Source organism: Calidris pugnax, unplaced genomic scaffold, assembly GCF_001431845.1.
Source record: "Calidris pugnax isolate Ruff unplaced genomic scaffold, ASM143184v1 scaffold52, whole genome shotgun sequence".
Taxonomy (NCBI): Eukaryota; Metazoa; Chordata; class Aves; order Charadriiformes; family Scolopacidae; genus Calidris; species Calidris pugnax.
Window position 1 is genome coordinate 3,932,022 of NW_015090811.1, and position 21,278 is coordinate 3,953,299.

At 36.3% G+C, this 21,278-nt stretch overlaps 1 protein-coding gene across 1 annotated transcript in view; it reads left to right on the forward strand.

The window, feature by feature from the left end:
• The window catches only part of NAALADL2 (N-acetylated alpha-linked acidic dipeptidase-like 2), a 390,920-nt gene that overhangs the window by 203,011 nt on the left and 166,631 nt on the right, over positions 1–21,278 (forward strand). The window contains exon 5 of the mRNA XM_014938872.1: positions 6,818–6,965. Within this exon, the coding sequence (XP_014794358.1) occupies positions 6,818–6,965 (148 nt within the window). The remainder of the gene's footprint in view (positions 1–6,817; positions 6,966–21,278) is intronic.

Genomic DNA, 21,278 nt, shown 5'->3' on the forward strand with positions numbered 1-21,278 from the left:
GGACTGTAAGCAATTCAATTATTTTGTTTCTGAAATAAATTAAGTAAAGCTTATTGAGTCCAATCAGCCCTTGTTTCTAGGGAATTGTAGTTCAATTTCATTTTTAATTAGATTGAATGTTGTGAATTTCTTAGCAGTGGTAAGCAAGATCTGGCAATAAAATATGCACTCAATTTGTATTAAAAGTTCCTAAAATCCAGTGCAGGGAGCTGGCAGTATATCTGGCTTATGTTTAATTGTCCAAGTAGCCTATTGTGAAAAATTCCATTTTTAAAAACTGCCGATGTGTAACAAATTACTTTTCTTTGATAAAACTGTATAGAAGATGAGCAGACAGCAAACGGGAAAAAGTATGGGACAAAACATTCAGTTCTTTATAAGCTTAATACCTCATTCAGGACTATGACATTCTAAATTTTGCTGTGCAAGGATTACAGGATTAAACCAAACTGCTTTTTGGTTTGGAGGTGGTGGGGGAAAAAGCTCTCAAGAGGTTTATTCCTCAACTACTACGGCTGTCCAGAGGCTAGAGCCTAGATTTCCAGTCAAACTAGTAGAAAACAGGCTGAATTGTGATTGAGCATTATACATGAGCGCATGGAAACTCTTGAATTCTGCCAGTTTATGGTAGCTCTGATTTATTCAGTACTTTATTCCTTTTGTTGGTGTGAGTTTCTCTCAGCTTTGCACTGTATAAGCTGCTGCTCTTTGCATGTGTACTGTGATTCCCAGTGCTGACTGACTGCCTGGCTTGCATTTTCTTTGCTTTCCTTTTTCTTTTGTTTTGTAGCTATATACTGTCAGATCCGTGTTCAGACACTGCTGCTGGGCTTCTTTACAAAATGCAGGTGCTCTAGACAAGGTGGCCATTCTGTGGCTTTTGAATACAGCCTAGCTCATAGGAAAGTTAAGCCTGGCTCTGTCAGAAACAGCATCCCAAGCTATGGGGAATAATTTCCAGCAGGAATTCAGGCTGTCATCATTAGAACATGTGGGACCTGAGAACATGTTGTTGTTGTGTTTGGATTTTTTTTGGCTGGTTGGTGTACAACTGATGGTAAATTTATGTATGATGTAGCTCTTACTCATACAGCCCTGTCACTCGGATTTCTTATGATTCACTTTCTAAGGTTTCTTACCCTTCCCTCCTGTTTTTCCTCCCACATGCTATAGGACATCCAGAAAATACAAGAGGGAAATCTCTCCTCAGAAATCATTTTTAGATATAAAAAAGATAAAATCCTGAAAACTTAACTTTGGGATTGACAATTTCCGTTTGTAAAGTGATTAATAAAAGTGTTTTGAAAATATCTTAGGTATGTGTGTCAGACCAGATTCTATAAATAAATGTACTTCATATTATCATGTTTCTGATAGTAAGTATAACAACCTTTTAAGGTCTTGGCATGATGCAAAGCAAGTATTTGATTTTGTGTTGTTCGCATATATGGCACTGCAAGACAGGAATAGTTCGTTTAATTCCAATGCAATATGTTTTCCGCCTTGTAAAACCTGTTTGAGCATAGCCTGTCATTTATGAGATCACCATCGTCTGCATTTCTCGCTTTTTGAAGTTTTATGCAGCTTAATCCTTTTCCCAGTCCTGTTTGTTCAATATAGAAATAGTGTCATTCCTTAGACAAGGACAGCGTTTGAGCTGAATAGGGAAGATGTGTTTCTTTTCATCATCCCCATGTAGTCAGCCATTAAACTGACTGTGTCCTCCATCTCTTTTACTGTCTCAGTGCAGCGCCTTGAGGTCTGAACAGCAAAAGCCAAAATCTCTTCAGATAGTGTTTTGCTACAGAATTCTTCTCTTGAAAACTGTCCCTAGATCTCTGTGATGGGAAATCTGGGTGTCTAAACATTAAGTGTAGTATCGAAAAATTAAGCTGAAGCCCAAAACGGACCTTTGTTACTTGTTTAAAAATATGAAACTTGGAAGAGTTGTATAAAAATGTAGATATGTGTTTCTAGGTGTGTTTTTTTTCTGCCTAGAGTCTTGTTTGTGGTACCATTGTATCTTCCAAGTACCCTGTATTATAGCAGGTAATTGAGAGGACAGTGGCATCTAATTAAATCTGCAGTATGCAAAGTCTTATTTTTCTACTCAAGCAATCTGTTCCAGAAATAAAAAGATGTTATGTCAGTGAGGTCTTCCAACAGTTTAAATGGCACTTTCCCCTTGCTTGGTAATTTTACGTACTGCCAATTAGTAAAATGAGATGGGAGTTCCTTTCAGAGCATCATGATTTTAATTGGGACTTCAGTAGAAAAGAGTAATTAATAACTTGTAGCCTGTCCAGCTAGTAAAGCTGTGTCTCAGAATAATGAACCGTGTCTTTTGCATGTTGCACTACGAATTGAAAAATGCAGTAGTTAAAAACTGGTTACTGTTATTTTTCTAATTAATGCTGATCATTGCACTGAAGTGTGATGACAATAGGAGATAGAGCTTTTACACATTTTTATGAATATGTTTGATTTTAAAGAGAGAGTCATAGGTGTATTTTGTCATATATCTTTGAGACATTTTCTTTCTCCCTCTGAAATATCATTGTATGTATTGTATTGTTTGCTCTTCTGATTAGTTTTTCTTCTTTAAAATGTTTTTTGTTTCGATGATCCATATGTGTTATGACCTTGAATATAAAATTCTGCATGCGTTTTTGTGTGGGTTACCTAGAAGGAGCAGAGAAGAGGGGGTGAAAATTATATACAAGTAAATAACACATAAGGCAGAATATCCATATAGTTTTTATTTTATGAATGCATTATGTCCAGTTTTCACAGTGTTAGCACCTGAACGGACTTGCAATAAAGAGTGCGATTGTGAATCTGGCTTTAGGAAGAGGAAACCTGGGCCTGAAGTTCTATGATGAAGTCATATGCTAGAATAATAGCATGATCTAGTATGAGTTTTGCTGTACTGTCAGTAGTTGTCAATTAAAGGCCTTTGTGTCTAATGAACGGTGGTGTGATTTGCAGTAATGCAGACATTGTGTAAAATACCATTTTTGTAATTTTGTGTGCAGATTTAAGGAGTGCAAACAGCTCCATTAAGCCTAAAAAAATCCCATGCTTAAGCATTCTTTAAGTGCCTGTAGCTATAGCATGCGTAATCCCTTTATTTAGGGTTCTGTTATTTTGCCAGATACAGACATACTTTGATATACTTTTTTTTTTTTTTTAACAATAATGTGGTTATAATAGTTAAGAAAGAAGAGAAATGCTTACTTAATTTACCACTTAAAGCTTTAGTGGTGAAGGTTGGTATACCAAAGGAGCCTTTCTCCAGAGCCTCTCAGTTCCTTTTTAATTACTGCAACTTTCAGTTGTGACTGAAATGTCAAGGTTTTCATACAAGGAAATTCACAGAGGATGAGTATATAATCTTCTTGGTACTGACAACAGTCAGAATCCTAGTGTATGGCGTAATTGCTTTGATTCTGGTTAATACAGGAGCCTCTTTCTGCCAGTTGTGGTGACACAGTAGAAAGACCTTAAAAACATGCAAATAGGTTCGGTGAACAGCCTGATAGTGTCTATTCATGTGAGTATCTGTGTACAGGAGTGAGGATACAGCCAAGATCTGCACTTTCAGTAGTACTGTGAAATACATGCACGTGAATGCCTTCTGAAGTTGAAAACTACATTTTGAGGCACTTTTGGCTTAAGACAGCATGGTGTGCTAGAGGTCTCTTAAATTATACTAGTATTGAAAGTACATGATAACTAGGCAAAACAGAAATCTTAAATACCATTGTGAAGCTACTTCATATGGTTTTATTTACTGATACATTTTAACCATTGTGTAATGATGGAAAGGCTGAAGGCTTATGAAATACAGTTGAAAGCAGAATTTGATCTAATAAGAGAATGTCACTGGATTTTTATTGAACCTGGTATTGAGAAGTAAAATGTAACAGGCTGGAACCTATAAGAAAATTAAGAGATCTGGTTCATTTTTTTTCCAGCGCTAGAGTTTGATTTATCACATGCTAAAAAGCTCTGGTTGATGTATATCCAAATGGGGAAATGCATTTGAGAGTTGCTGTATTTTAAATTAGCTTTTGCGGGCACAGGGTTAGTGCTACTTGTTTTGCGTAAGGATAGAACCTTCCATGCTGACAGTCATGTATTATATAGAAATGTAAGCCAATATGTCCTGTGCTGAACTGCATCATCTTACATAATGTATCATTTGATAAATGAACAAGGTGTTCCAGTGGTTAGTGAACAGGTTTTTCGTGGCTTTGTTTCTTGAGATAAGATTTTGTGGTGTCTAATTTGTGGTCCAAGTTTCTATATTCTTATCCATCTGTCACTCTGTCTCTTGTGATTTCTTATATGTTTTTTCCCCCTTCCATTAAGGGGTAAGCTCTCCAGATTTTATTAATGCCTTCTCAGTGTAGTGCATTAGCAGGATCTGCCTCTTGTTGACTCAATATCCCATTTTCACTAAACTTGCAGGAATACACCAAGATATTTCCTCCTGTGAAATAAGTCTTTTGTGCCAACTAATCAGTGGTTCTATCATTACTGTGGATAAATGGACACATAAATGGACAAGCATAGAAAGCAGAGTAAAGAAGTCTTACAGAGGCTGTATATTTCAGTAATGGGGCTGGTATTGTACTTTATAAAGCATAGCCATTATTATTTTGGAGGGGGGTAGGAGGGAGAGAGAAGGGATGACCTTCAGCAGGAGAGAGAGAGTAAGATGAACCTCAATGCTGACACTGTGTAACATGAATGACTCCAGAGGGGTTTCACAAGGATGGAGAACTGTTTAGACAGTGGCACAGCGAGTCTCAGAAGGTTTGGCAGTATTTTGGGACCTCTTGCAAACAGAGTGGGAAGAATTGCTAATGAGATACTTTGATATATGATTAGTATGTCGATAGAGTCCACAGTTACCTGCATCGTCTATTTTTTCTGATGTATTCATAATCACTATTAACTATCACTTTTAGGACTATAGTGTGTTGTGATGCACCTCGTCAGTTGATCATGAAATCTGCCTGTTTAAAGAACTGCTTTTGTTTACTCTTCCAGATCAGTTGTCTTGCTTTCCTGTCCAGAAACTTCAATGTGTTACTAGTATACCTTCTTAATGTATCTAAATGCTGATATAGTTATTGCACTTTACATTCAGGCTTTATAGGAATCTCCCCAAGTAAAATAAAGGCCTCCAAAAATCACTAATCACTACTTAAAATGAAGATGTGTCTTTTCTCTGCTTCACACACTTCTTCTTAAAAAGGTGTTTTAATGGTGCCTTATGGTGTGTAGAGCTTACAAAGCTAATCTGTCCCCAGTTACATGACAGAGCCTTTGATAAAGCAACGTGTCTCATATTACATTAAACTGAGTCCAGAATGTTTTATGGGGTGAATTAATATACTGTATTGAAAGAGTTACTGTTTTTTTTAAGTAACTTTAAAAACTGAGGATTTAAGCAGCCGTAAACAAGGAAAGGGTTAACAGTGGCACCAGCATCTGTTTTCCTGTGAAGGGTTCTGCTGTTTCCATTTTATTCTTGAGATGTTTGTGGCTTTGGGAGAGGGAGGAGGGATACACCCAAAACTATCAGGACCAGAATCTGCTGATGGTTTTACAATCTAAAATAATCCATCGAGTAGGTGTGTGCCAGTTTACCTGAGAGACTTAGTCTACAATCTATAGCCTTGTGAAAAAAATATTCAGTACCTTTCTCAGATTCTTTGTGCTAGGGCACTTTGTGGTTGTTAAGGCCTTGAGTTATTTAAGATGAAAATGGAAGCAATAATGCTCATTTAGTGTTGGCATAGTTGTGATGTCACTGTTGGAAAGTTAAAAAGCAGCAATTCTAGCTGAAATCTGAAGGCTATTTTATAATTTCACATGTACAACACGACTTCTTACTAGAGATTGTAGCCATGGCAGCAGTGGTTGCTGCTCTTTGTGAATAACAACTGTGTAGTTACCTTCTCTCAGTGAAACAGAGGAATTTAATAGTGATTGTTGTTAACTACAAAGTTTTTAAAACTCCCTTAAAAAAAACCAGAACATACTGCATCTGCGTTTCCTGTCTTCTACGCTATTAAATAAGACTAGAGATGAATAAAAAGATACTGGGTATGGATGCAGGAAAAGCAAAGACAATGGTTATTTTAAATACTGGTTGTTACATCATGGAGTAACGGTGCATCCTGCTTCTGCTGTGGTGTCCCCACCCCTTTTATTGTGCAATCAAATCCTGGCTGAATAGCTGAATACGAACATAAATTGGAAACAGAACAATATAATAATAAACAAACCTACCATTTTGGAAATTTTTGTTTCTGCATTACATTTGAGGTCTGAATACATTCTAAATTTTATTTTTAGTCCTTTATGAAGGCGAAAACCTGAGGTTTTTCAGTCACAATTGATCTATAGAATGCTACAAGTTATGGTGCAGGGATGCTTTTGTCCTTTACTCTGGGGAAGTTTGCCTAATTTGCTGCCCCAGATCTATGGAATTTTGGAAAGGCTAATTACAGTTACCAACTCAAGCTGGGGTGTTCATAAAGCCTTGAAAGTAGCTTCTGACATGAATTGGGAAACATGATATTGAATTAGTTTTTGGCGTTTTGATTTGTCTTTTCAAAGATTTGCTGCTGTATTAATATTAGAAGCAGTTTGGAGCTGCACTTGTCTCTATTCTGTTTGTACGTAGCAAAGTATGGCGAGAGCCTGATGGTAAAGCTTCCATCTCAACAGTAATTAAAATAAATAATGTGTTCTCACGTAATTTTTGTTAATAGTCACCTATGTTGTTTTGCTCCCTCAGCTTTCTCTGTTAGAAGATGCAGGGTTTGGTGGTGTTCTTCTTTACGTTGATCCTTGTGACTTACCAAAGACAGACCTTGCTGATAAAGCTTTTATGGTGTCCTTGAACAGCGGGGGAGATCCATCCACACCTGGTTATGCCAGTATTGGTAAGTGCTGCTCAAGTCATACTCATATAAGGGATATACTCTAAAGTCTTGGCACAGAATCTCTATTCTAAAGAATTTATTTTGTTGCTTTTTGTATTTGTTTATTCACGCACTGAACCATTATTCCTGCCTGCTCATTCTTAGCCCATGAAAAAAAAAAAAAGCTGTGAAGTACTAATCCAGTGGTTTCTGAGCCAGTTCCATAGGACCTGTCTCCACTGAAAGAAATATTTTTTTACCTTCATTCTATCTTCCACTTTTATGGTATTGGTAATAAAAACTGCTGGTCAATAGGTGCAGAAGTTTATATTTGAAAAGATTTAAGAAAAAATAATGTTTATCTTATCTTTGTGTAATTATCGTTTGAATAGTATGCGTTCGTTTAGCCTTGTTTCAGTTCTGCCTGGATAGACTTCGTTATCAGTTATGCTTCTCTAAACACATAAATTTTCAAAGTATGGAAAAGAATTGATTTTAAGGAATTACATAGTCTTTTAAAAGTTTAAGAGGTTGTTTTTTTTTTTTTTAAATCTATGCTAAGAATAAATAGAAGCAGCAGTACGTTTGACTTGTATGCACTACTTAAATCTCCATTCTGGCAGTTCAGTGAATGTGTGTTCTGCTTCTCAGCTGCCTTTTCAACTTTACAACCTTTTTTTACTATCTAACTATTTGGAAATGTATTAAGCAGCAGTCTGTGAGTTTGTGACAAGGCTTCATCAAGAATATTTGGTCCGGTTACTACCTCAGACATCTAAAGTCTGACTTGAATTGGCACTAAATCAGCTGAGGCGACGCTGAGATACTTCATGACTAGAATGGCAGAAAATAGAAATATTTGCCTCGTTGTCAAAGAAGGGTGTTAGCTATTCACAGCATGAATGCCTTGACAGCTCAGTGGGAAAGAAATTGCACATTTTCTCAGTGTCTCAGTGTACCTGACCCAGTGTTCTTAAAAGTGCCCTGGGAGCTACAGAGGTAAATATAACACTCTTCAAGTTTTATTCTTGCTCATTTCATGGAGCTATTTGAAAAACAGTTCTTTGCTTATCTGTCTGGCTGACTTCTTAATGTTTTAGTTACTCTACATGAAAAGTAAAGCTAATTAAAATAGATACACCAACATGAAGATGCCACTTCAGTGTCTAAACCTTATGTGTTGGTTTTCTGTCAGTAAATGATCTCATCAGCAGTGTGTATTCCAATCTCCTGTTTGAGAAAAAGAAGCTTAATTATATGGAAAATGGTGATATCCTTGTAAATACATGGATTGTTTCTAGTAGAACCATTTGTGTGGTTTTAAATCTCTGAGCAACATTCATAAGCAGGAATCATCATTTAGGAACATTTCATGTTCCTAAAATCATTTAATTTTGGCCATTGAATGCAATAATGAGCTGGAAAGAGCTCAAAGGAACACTTGAGGAAATGTTTTTTTACGGTTCTGTCACTGCAAGGTAGATCAGATGGAAGTAATTTCTGTGTTTCTGATGATGATTTTCTTTTCTGGAGACTATGAATCAATTTGGTTAGAGGTGACTTATGCCTGGGACAATACAAATGTGTTTGGAGTGCAGACGTTTGCCTGAGGGATGTGCCTGCATATAAGGTTGTTAAACCAACTACATGTAGAATAAAAGTGCCAAATACCTAGGGTTGCCCCTATCACTTTGATTCACAGATTACAACATGCACTACAAGAGATTTTATTGGAAGCTCCTGCTTAAGTTATTGGCATATCTTGGACACCATCTGCACTTCAAACATTGCCAAAAGAACTGTTACTATTACAGGGACCGCTCTAGCACCATTTTCCCTTTTACTGGGAAATTCCTAGCAAGATGATTGATCCAAAGTTAGGCTTAAACTAGGTAAATAAAAGGTAGGAAACATTCTTCTAGTCTGCAAACAAATTTCTCTGGGGTGTCAGAGTATTGGACTGCTTCAGGTTTTTTCCTAGGAAAAAAGTCCTCAGGAAATAATAATATTTGTGTGTTTCTTCTTAAAGTTGACAACATTTTAAAATGGGGTTTATGTAGTAGTGCAGAGAGAACTTTGGAGATCTCATGAAGTTTTGGCTCAAATCTTCTGTTTCATGAAGATTAAGTGCTGTGCTTCTGCATATGAATTGTTTTAGAATGTACAGAAATAGCTTGAGGATGGAGCTATCTATAAGTGGAATGTTTTTTTTGATCTCTGTTTAATAAAGGGAATAAAGTAATGATGTGGAAAGGGAAGTCAGCAGCAGTTATGTAAAAGTTTCTGCAGCTTTATTTGATAATTTAATTCTTCTGTTCTTAAGACTGTCCCAATCCTATGTTGTATCAGTCCTGAAACAATCATATGAGCCTTTGTGAGCATTAATTCTGTCTTCCTGAGTCTGATTGCTGAAGACTAGTATCCTCCATTTTTAGAAATATCTCTTCTATCTTCCTGCTTTTTGAAACAGATCCAGTGGGTGGTACTCAAGGAATTAAACATATGGGATTAAGAAGCTTGAGAGGGAGATAAGAGACTTATGTGGCAAAAATTGTCCTGAAAATAAAGTTTAGTTTGAGAGGGAGAGACTTATGTGGCAAAAATTGTCCTGAAAATAAAGTTTAGAAGAATAGCATAAGACTTGAGTGACTTGTGCCATCTACTTGTTTCTTATATTTTGTCTTTTTGAGTGCTGCGCTTCCTTTCAGCTACCTTTGTATGGCAGAGACACATTAGATTTCTCCATTGCTATACTTCAGGGCTGTTTTAAATCAAATTTGTTTCCACACAGGAAATGGGTCAGTAAACAAAAATATGGATGGAACCTATTTGTCAGTCGTAGTATGTAAATGGAAAAGTGGCATTGGGATAAGCATTTAAGAACCCTGTCCCTGAGATAAGGTACCTCATAATAGAATCCCTATCTGTGCAGTGATGGAATAGAAATTACTTCATGAAGAATTCAGACAGCATCATAGAAAATACTGTGAGCTTAAAAATGCTGAACTATAACAGCTGTAATATACAATCTTTTGCTATCAGCTGGAGTTCCAAGTATAATGTTGTTTTAGAGGATTGTTGTGCAGAGGTTGTAACAGTAAGGCCAAACGGTATATTTGGAGTAGTGCATGCTTCGGGTTGTTGTTAACAGCTAGTCATATGGCCATAATACAAGGTGAAAAAAGATCAGTAACACAGAGAAAAAGCATTGTCCCTAGAACTGTGAACTTTATTCAGGCAGAGGAATTGACGGTTCCTCAAACATTGCTAATTGGCTTTGATTTCAGAAGAAGGGACAAGGCAGATGAGGAATTGGTGAGGTGTTGGTCCACTGCAGGCCACGGCTGAGCCCATCAGTGAGCTTGGTGGTGCCTCTGAAAACATAGTTAAGTTTAGTCTTTTTGGTTTTGTTTCTTACTATCCAAATGTGTTCTAATTGGCAGTAGTTGACATTGTTTTGCCCATGATGGTAAGTGCTTTCCCTGTCCTTACCTTGACCAATGAGCTATCTTGTTGAGTAGGGGGAATTCTGTATGTTTATGTGCTTCATGCCTCATATCTGAGTTTGTCCTTACTATCCTTTATTCCATGATATTGCACTCCTCTGAAGCAAGCAGCTGAGCAGAAGTTAGCTAGAAAATAGAATGTTGTGTAACAGTTTTAACATGCATATGCAACATATGTTCTAAAATGTTTTGTTATAAATCATCATGACTTTTTACAAGATGTCCTCAGCCTTGGTTGGTCTGTTCTATTAAAGAACAAAGCACAGCTAAACAGATACTTTTTCTGTGCTTCCCTTTGCAGCTGTGGAAATGATCCTGGGACAATTTTTTTTTTTTTTTTTCCAGAATTTGTGTTTACCTTCTGCCATTAACAGCAGATAAATGAAATACAAATATAACTTGGTGTAAAATGATTGTCTATGTCTTTTTTTTTTGTTTGGGAATATTTTTTTTTCCAGAATTTGTATTTACCTTCTGCCATTAACAGGAGATAAATGAAATACAAAGATAACTTGCTGTAAAATGATTGTCTATGTTCAGACTGCTGGGGTTTTTTTTGTTTTGTTTTATTCTTCTTATGGGCAGACTGAAGCTGGAGAGAAAGAAAACTTACAGGCAGACTGAAGCTGGAGAGAAAGAAAACTTTACAGTGCCCTATTTTAATTTAGTGGAGTGTGTATATATGTTTACATACAGTCTTGATCATTTTATTTTTCACTTATGACATAATTTTAGTGGTTGCGGTACAAAAACCCCCCACACTTTATCATTACCAACTATGCTGCTCTATGTGATATACTGTGTTATTTTCTGTGTTAAAAAAATCTGTGCTAATGCAACAGAGAGGTAAATCTCTAGAAAATAGTGGCTTTTGAATAGTAAGCACGGTAAGTAATAATTTTAGCTGATTTTCAATAGTATCTCTAGCACTAAGGGTTCAAAAGGTATCCTAATCCAGGATCTGCCTCTTCAGATATTGCAGGATACAGTAAAGCAGCTAAATTTGTATTTAAGTACCAAACTTACATGCTCTGAGTTTTTGTGTTCTGTGTTTTTTTAGTTTTTCCTCCTGGCTTTCAATTGGTGTTGCATCTGCTTAAAACTGTGAAAATCAGTTTGACATCAAGATATTTTAACCTCACAGGTTGAAGTGTGTGAACCTCTGTATTGTATATCAGATATCATTTTATCTTCTGTTAAACTGTCAATGATCTTATCTTGGGGGGAGGAACCAAATTTGAATTGAAAATAGGGTGATTTTGTCAATTAGAGTATTAGAAGAGGAGGGGACAAATTACTGCCAATGGTACTACAATAGTTTGCTAGTTTGTGTGGTTTGACTCTTGCAAATGCCATACTGAACCCTATGATCAAAACTTTTTTCAATTTCAAACAGTAAATTATTTTTAAAAATGGTAATTTAAGAGAATAGTGAAATATACAAGTGGTCAACCCCAAACTGTTTGAAAAACAATAAAACAGTCTTTCCTGTGCTGCAGAATTAGCTCAGTAGACAACATACTGCCTAAATACTTTCCAATATCTCAGAAATTGGAGAGGACTCCTCAGTTTTTTTGACTTTTCAGACAGCTTCAAACTATTAAACAGCCTTGACTCCCTACAGAACATTTTCCAGCGAAGCCACTTTGTCTCTCGTTGTCCAGCAAAAATAGCATTTTAAATGGTGTCCAGATAAAATTTTTGAAGCTACTCAACTCACAAGTGAGTTTACCATATTTACATCTTTTGTGCAACCATGGTTGAAAGTAATCCTGCTATAGCTTTACTGACATGATACTTCAGCTCAATGTAATGTATGCAAGTGAGCTAATTTATTATGTGCTCATGAAACAGCAAACATGATATATGGCAGTAAGTCCGATATGGTGGATTGCAATCTGCTACAGAAACCTGGGTGTCTGCAGACTCTGGCTGAAATCAATTGTCTTTTCATAAGAATCTGGAATGGGGAGTGTTTTTACAGCATCAGAGGGTGTTGGGAGCACTCCCTTGCCCAGCTCCTGGTTGTACATGGGAATGGTGTTAAGAAGTAGATGAGATCCACGACAGCATATTGAGGAAACATTTATGTGTATGATTTATGTGTATGAGTGTACGAGGAAAGGAATTACTTTTGTTCACAAAGGTAGAGGGATGAATAGTTGTGCATTTTCTCCTGTAGCAATATATAATGATCCATTTTAAGAAGCAGCTTAGCTCCGAACTGTCAGCTAGAGTCTAATTTTATGGACCACTTGCTCTGTTGCCAGTTATTTGCTACTTAACGCCCTTCTCTGCACGTTGCTGTGGTTTCTTCTTATCCTCTGTCTTTCACAGCCTTTCCCAGTTGCTTCATTGTGTTTCAGGCGGGGGTTGTGTTCTTTCAGAACCCAATTAAGCTAATGTTACTTGAGGTTTTTTTCATCCAGCACTGTCTAGGAGATAGGCAGGAAAGTGCAGCAGTATTTGTACATGAAATGTGAGTTTATAGCAAAAACACGCATAGAAATAGCAACCCAATATGGTCACTTTCAGGTTTTTGCTAATTGCAGCCTGCAAAAACATTTCTTTGCTCTCTGCAAGTGAAGCTCTTGCTTAGACCGATATTGAGTTGGTGATGACATCTGCCCACTGCAAGCAAACAGGCGTTTGGGCATCCAGAAAGGGCTTAGAAAAGCAGGTGGTTACCTCTTGAGCGATCTTCTTTTTGAAGACTCCAAAACTCTGCTTATGGTATTACAGTAAACCAACATCAGTGTCCTGCGCCTATTTTTCCCTATGTTTCTAATAGTTGACGATAATTATCACCACCTTCCATTTCAGGTGATACATTGTACGTTCTGAAAAATGATGCTCATCAACACTGAAAAGGTTCTCTCTTAATATGACTGTTCAGGCAGCTTAGATTTAAAACTGGGTGATAATTTTTCAGTGAAGACTTAAATTCATTTAAAAGAAATGCTGGGAGGCAGAATATATTTGTGAATTTTGGGTGAATTTAGTGTTTAGCTTTGTACACAGACAGGGGATTTTTAAAAGCCCTTAATTTCCTTTCTAATTTTTAAAAAAAACGATGTCTTCTGTTTAAATGTTGATGAAATATAGGGAAGAGACAAAAGGGTTTTGTACACAGATGGGATTTTTAAAAGTCATTCATTTCCTTTCTAATTTTTTAAAAAATGGCAGCTTTCCTTCTATTTAAAAGTTGATGAAATATAGGGAAGAGACAAAAGGGTTAAGTGAGTGAACATTTTTAACATAATGGGCCTGATTCGCTGTTAGTTGTGCCTATTTCCTAATTTATTTTGTATGTCCAAAGCAAATACCTGTTTTGGAGGAAAAATTGGAAATTTTTTTGAGGAAAAATTTCGGAACCAGAATGATTATAAAGCAGTTTAGATACCCCTCACAGGAAGACAGAGCAGATTAGTAGCTATGTATGTATAAATAAAGGATTTGTATTTGCTAATTAAGCTTGGTTAACTTGCCCATGTACTTGTGGATGTATGTGATACGATGGTATTTTGCCCTCCTAGCACTCCCGTGTGCAATTTGGGATACTACAGTGTACCTCTTACCTATTGCAGAGGTAACACCTGCAAGTGCACCTGCACAGTATCAAGTGCACCATAAAGTCAGCTGGCTGATTGTTTAAGCAATTAAAGATGTAATTAGTTTTATAATTGATTTTTTTCTAGTGCAGTTTGAATACTGCAAGCCAGAATAAACCAAAACCATCTTTAATTCGACTTGATCTCTGTTCCAACCCACTGCTTACCGTATTCAGCAGCTGCATAAAAAAGATAATAGTACCTCTTCCAACTTCCAGGCAGGTAGAAACTCCCCCAGAAGAAAACCTAATCATCTTAAAATGGAGATGTGGAAAATACTTTTACGTTACATAAATGTGTACTATCGTATTATACTGTTCTGCAGAAAACTAAGATATAAGTAAATCATCACAGTTTGGGTTTGGCCAATTTTCAGAGTTTTTTTTAGACTTGCACTGCTTTCCTTCCCTTCAGACATAGAAGAATGCTTTACCCAGGGGGACTGAAAAGTGGGGGGTGGGAGGAAAGATGCTGTTATGATGGTTTAATTGATTAGGTAAGGACAACGTGAGTGGTGAAGGAAGCTTATGGGAAAACAGGATAAGCAGTATGTGTACATCAAATGTGGTCAAAACTGTTTAAAAATATTTGGGGTGTGATTTCAGTGGCAGTGGGCTCCAGAGCGTGGTGTGTCTTGGAGTGCCTGGGATGTCTCTGGTACTGATGTCAGTAAATGGATCACAGCCCCAGGTATAGGAAAAAAAATTCACAGAACACTTGAGCTTGGAAGGGACCCATGGACATCATTGAAGGAGAAGTTACCTGCTCAAAGCAGGGTCAACTACAGCAGGTTGCCCAGGACATTGTCCAGTTGGGTTTTGAGCATCTCCAGTCACACACCAAGGTGTCAGGTTGCTCAGACATTATTTCCTGTTTGTAAATCCATTTGTACCCCTCTCAATCACCTTCTTGTCCTTCATATTTTTGGAAATGGTTTCCAAGATTATTTGCTCCATCACCTTCCCAGGGACTAAAGTATGGCTGATCCCAGATCCTCCTTCTTGAAGGTGATAGGAGTGATATTTGCTTTTGTCATGTCATAGTGTCTCCTTTCTATTATGGGACATTAGATTCATGCAGTGTTGCTGGTACAAAGTTGCAAGACTGCTGTATGTAAGTGACCGCATCAGTTTTGATGCAAAGCTGTTCTCCTTTCCTGTGCTAAAGCAATTTAAAATGCTCTGATGTTTGTTCTGTGAAAGCACAGAGCTTCATTTTGGGAAAGGGATAGTACTGGAAAAAATATTTGAGGGTAGAGATGGCCAGGGACCAGCTGTGCAATACAAGAGAATTTCATAAATGTTGGAGAATTTCTGTGAGAAGGAGACAGTCACAACTTACAAAGCTTCTTTCTTCAGCACTTTTGGAATAGTCCTGTATGCGGTGATGCCAGTCAATATTTGCTGTGTGATGGGTACAATGCCAGAATGAGAAACAGTCAGTTTGTTGCCAGATGCTTTTGTTATCTGACATGTTTTTCATGTGCAAAACTAGGCTATGAGAATGATTTGAATAAACCTTTGAAACTTTGATAACTCTTTCCATTTCAATTAGGACAAGTATATGCTCAGAATGTGTGTAACTTCCAATACCTCTTATATGCTAATTTCACAGAGCTGACAGGTGGGTCTATTGAGTTGGGGAAAAAAAGAGTGAAGCCTCCTGGGTTATTTAAAACCTCGTTGAAGTTACAGATCTTTCAGAATAGCGATATAATGATTTGCATCTTTATTTAAAATGTTGTGCTGTAGGGACCACCCTTTACAAAACACGTAATGAACAAATGCTTGTGCTGCCTACTTGGGAGGTAATTTTTTTTTTCTTATAGCAGATGTCAGCTAACACTGGCACGTGGTGACAATCTATTTCTTTCTGGTATAATGCTCGTAACAAGGAGACTAATTTTAAAACAGCTGTCCTCCTCATGTTTTAGAATTTCTAGGTTATTTTTTTTTTCTTGATTTCCAAGCTTCAGCACTCTTTCAGTCGGTCCACTGTATGGTTTCTAGCAAGCCTAGTTTAATCCAGGACTGCAAGGGACTTTCAGGAATATTTTTTGCGTATTCTGAGAGAACTGAACCACATGTTGCCAAACATTCAGCAGTTAAAACTTGGGCAGTAGTAATTTTTGCATAGTATAAAATGTATTTTGCTTTTTGTAGTAGTAAATGAAGTGTAAAGGTGAGGGAAAATGAAGAATTAATTCCCTTGACAATTACCTCTGCTCTTTCCCAAAATCACTGTGTTAGATGTGACTTTGAGTTTTGCTGGTAAGAGGCAGTAGTATTATGTGCTACTAATCCATTGAAGAAATAGATTCATTACCTGGTATGGACTGTCTTAAGACGTTTTAAAAGTTCCCCAGAAAAAGAGAATATAGTTTTTTGTGAAGATAGTATGACTAGAATATTTCTTGAGTTAAAATTAGGTGATTTAAGTGTAAGGAGAGTTGTATAAAGGTTATATAGATAATTTCATAAAAGTATTTTTGATCTTTTAAAAAGGTGAAAAATTCAGTAATACCAAAAATGTAGATATCAGATGACTACTATTATGTTTGGTTAATTTTACTTTGTAGTCATATGAGGTTTGTAAGCCTGAGGTCCTTCAATGCTCTTACCACTTTTAAAATGCTAACATTCTCTTTTTATAAGTGAAAGTGTTACATTGTGAGCTTCGGGATACTGGAGGAAACCTAAAAGTGCAGCTTGACTGCTTCCTAAAAATGAACAATAAAATTCCAAAACAGAATGCAAATGCAGAAAACATCCATGGATTTTAAGTAGGTTTCATAACAGTTAAGCATTACTCATGCTTTTAAAATAATTTTTGTTTATTAGCACAACATATAAAAGCATAGAAAAAAGCAGGCTTAAAACACTGAGGCATGACCAGTAGTCCTAAGTTGGTCAACATTTTCTAGCAGTTATAGCTTCAGTTTTATTTTTTGACTTTCTGAAAAATTCGTCTCTTTAGACAAAACACATCTGTGTTTCTAGAGTCTGGGTTTATCCTCTGATTTATACAATGAATCTAGAATTCTGAACTCGGAAGCCCTGATTTAGGAATCAGTGCTTTAAGATAGGATTTAATTACATCTCTCATTCACTCTGTAAGGTGAAAAGCTGAATTGCAAATCCTATAATAGATTTACAAATCCTAAGCATATGTAGAAATACTGCAAGAGATTTACAACTCGTAACTTAAATCTTAATAAAGTCATTTTTAGCTACACAAATCTACGCTTATGTCTAAGTTAAAATCTCTTTGATCCTAGCAGAGATCATTTTTGAATTTTAATGTCTGCTCTGTTTGGGTCAGGTTCTTTATGATTTGTTTCTACATGACTTAATGTTTATTAAAATACTTTTCTTTGTCTCAGTTTTTCCTTCAACTTCATAGAGAAAAAACAAAGCATTACCATGCCATAGATGTTTTGTTATTTTCATAGGAGTGCAGGTTTGATTAGATGGATAATCTGGATGCATATTATTTTAGCTAAAGGATATCCCTTTCATTTTAATGTTGCCTGTTTCTTACCTGTCATGGAAAATGGGATTGACAGAATTCATAATAATGATATTTATTTCTTTTGATATTTATTTCTTTTGATACTGGCTGTCGCTGTTGTACCAGATTGTTAGTGAATGAGATGAACTGTGATTAGTGTAAATCCAAAATGAAGCTATTGTATTCTTTCTTCAGTCATGCTTAGTCTTCATTCTGCTTCTTTACATTGAAGGAGGTTTGTTTTGGTTTATATTTACTCGGTTCATGAACAGGCCTATTTTCTGTTCATCTGTTTCTTACACCAATCACATTCCATGGAAGTTCCATTATGATAAAGAACGGTAAGAGTGGGCTGTTATGACAGTATAGCTGTCTCTTACCAATGCTTATGCACCAAGCAATCACAAAAATAGGACTTCTATGTGATCTTTGAAGTTTTTTGGGCTTCTGGTGGTTTTCTTTGTGTGTTTTTTTTTTCCTGTAGTGGAAATTACAATAATGCTTTATCTGATTAATTAAAACAAGTTAAAGACTTGGATCATTTATGGATGTGAGCACCTAATAGCCAAGATAAAGTGGCCAAAAGATGCCTTTATGACACAGATACCATTAGAAGTTTGCTAGTTATAGCTTACTGAAAATATTTATAGTTTCGAAACTGGAGTGGTTTCATATTTTGTTGTTATTATAATAGAAATCGCCTCAAACTCAAACATGTGTTGTATCTGTCATTTTTTGAGGCTTAATTTAAACCCACATTGAAATTCTTAGCCTGCAAAGAGAGTAATCGAATAAAGCAGAGGGAATAAAAGAAACAGAATGTTTAAATAAATGTCTATAAAACATCCACATACAGACCTAAGGCACTAATGTGGACTGGACTAGATTTTGATGTGAGCTTGTTTCTGTTCCAAATATGAAAAACATGGATTTCCCTTTAGCTAGAACCTGATGGATTTTTTTCATACATTTACTCTTAAATAAGGTAATAGAAAGAGTCTGTGGTCTTAAATTTCAGTGAGAAAAAGGCTTGTGTGTTTTGAGCCTCTACTGAACTGCATTAGGATTTACCAAGCAATACCCAGTATGATTTAAGGCTTGAAGGAGCACTTTTGCAGATGAATTGTCACAACTGTAATTGTGCCTATACATTGTATCTCTGACTGGATATGGGTGCTAATGAGAGTAGTTATGCCTCTGGTGATTTGACTGTGAGACCAATTAGCTGGTTAGAAGCACAAATGGGTACTTAGAGCTGAGATCTATTTAGGTAGCGTGGAGCAAACTCGCCTACTTCTGTTTCAGGTTCTACCTTCCTTGTTACTGTGCTTTGTATCAGACTCTGTAGAAGTCACTTCTAAAAGACAATATATGTTGCAACTTCTAATAATACCTTTCAACATCGTTCTTCCCAGTATTGATAAAGATGCTCTAATTATTACGGAGTACTTCCTAAAAAATGCTGACGACTCGTTAGTCCATTGATCTGATGGAGGTTGGTGGCAGTTGAACATCTTGCAGGTGTCATTTGCAAAACCTAAGCTTTATTCAGGAAATTGTTCTCAGCTAGAGACTGTTACATCCTAATTGCAGAGACTGACTGCGCTCATCCAGAAAAGAAGTTCGATTCTCAGGGCATCTCTGCTGCTTACTTTGACTAAAGAGAGGAAGGAAATTCCTGACACCTGTGGAAGGAAAGCTTCAGTTATCTCAGAAAAATGTCAGGCAAAACAGCAGGGCTGAGAATGTCAGGCCAGTGGTTTGTATGTTCCACTGCCTGGACATTTTTCTTATGCTTCCATCAGTATTTTTCTTTGAGTTATCATCTACTGCCTTTTATTTTTGCGTTGATAAAGAAAACTTTAATGTTCCCTCTGTTAAATGCTTGCTATAGATTACATCCTCCACATCTTTTTTCAATTCCTTTGACTGTTCTGTTTTACCTAACTGCTGGGGGTTTTAGTGTCAGGGCTAACAATTAGAAAAATGCCCCAGCTGAGACCATGTGTTTGAATAACTGAGCTGTGAATGTACCTCGTGTACAGCATAGTTGTTTTCAGGATCAAAAATTATTTGTGTAAATATGAGGGTACAGTTTCAAACTCTGTTTAGAAAACAGAGCTTTTAGGTATACTTGGATACATCCTTTATATTCATTAGTACTATTTAAAAGATGCCCTTCAAAAACATTGTGGTTGGATTTAATACAAGAGCAGAGCTAGTGGCTGTACTAGTTCTTCAGGATATTACCAACAGTATATTATTACCTGAGAGTTATGGAAGTCCTGACTTAGTTTACTCTACTGGAAAGCTTGGTAATTAATAAGTGCTTTTAAATCTATTTACACCTCAGTCGTGACAATGATGAAATGTCATTTAGAGTTAAGATCATTTTGATTAAATTCATGATGTTAAATCTGGAGAACTAATTTCAGAATCAGGTGTAAAAACGTGTTACTTTTGTTAATGCAGCAAGCACCTGAGTTCCAGTTCATCTAACAATAATTTAAGTTACTTAAAATTAGAGAAAACTCCATCACCTCTGACTAATTTATTTGAAAGTTTAGATTTTTTTAGCTAACATATTTCAATACCAGATTTCTTTTTTTGCAAGTTTCAATAGTTACGTTATCCCATGACCAACTCTGCATGTTTCTTATGACTTCAATGTGGAGATGCCCTGAGGTTTTTTGTTTTCATCTGGTTCATCCCCTCGGCTGTGCACTGCTTTATCTGCTTCATCATCCTCAGCAATGATTTGTTCTTCTGTGCCAGTTTACAGGTCCTTTCCAGACTTGCTTCCTTCATTCTACACAGAAGAAATAAAATAAAACACGAATAGCAGATCTCTTGTGGCTTTCCTTTACTATTTTATCCATAGTTAATCTTCCAAGAAAAGTCAAGGAGCAAAAGCTATTTTTACTACCATGTTACATACTTTTTTTTCTTTCAAGATGTATTCAACAGTCCTAAAATGATAAATCCATAAATCTAACCTGTTAAAGTACCATTTTTACTGTACTTCATTACATATTTTGAAATTCATTCCTTAAACTTTTTGTATGTACAATTTAAATTAAGCATTGCTTAAAGCTTAAACTCAACTGCAGTTTTCAGCAGGTTTCTTAGTGTGTCTGAGAGAGTTCTCACAAAGACAGTATTCATTGCATCTCTATATTCAAAGTGGAAATAATAAAATAAGATTTTAATGGGAAAATTTCAGTTTGACAAAGTTTCTTAAAGCGATCCTGACGTTTTTCCAGATACTCACTGAAATTCTTAGTGTACAATATTACTGATAAAACAAAAGAAAGGTGCTACTTTGACTCAGATTTTCCTCTGGGAAGCATATTTTCTTTTTTTCCTGTTCTCAAACTGTGCCTTGGGAATCTTTTAATTGACTGTGCTATAACAGAAGAAGTCCAAGCCCTCTATACACTCCAATGCTATAGCATCAGGCCCTTCCTTCCTAGCTGCAGGATTAAGTGCTCGCTTTGTTTTGCACTGATTGCTAAATGTATTCTTATTCTGAGAACAGGGAAACGCTTCCAAATAACCTACCTCTCTCTCTACTTCTCAGTAGCTTATTATATATTCTCAGAAGCTTAAAAACACTTTATCTTACCAGTTTTGACCTTTTCTTTCTGGCAGTCATTGCTTATGAAGAAAATTTTGCTTCGAAAATAAAATATGCCTTTTTTTTTTTT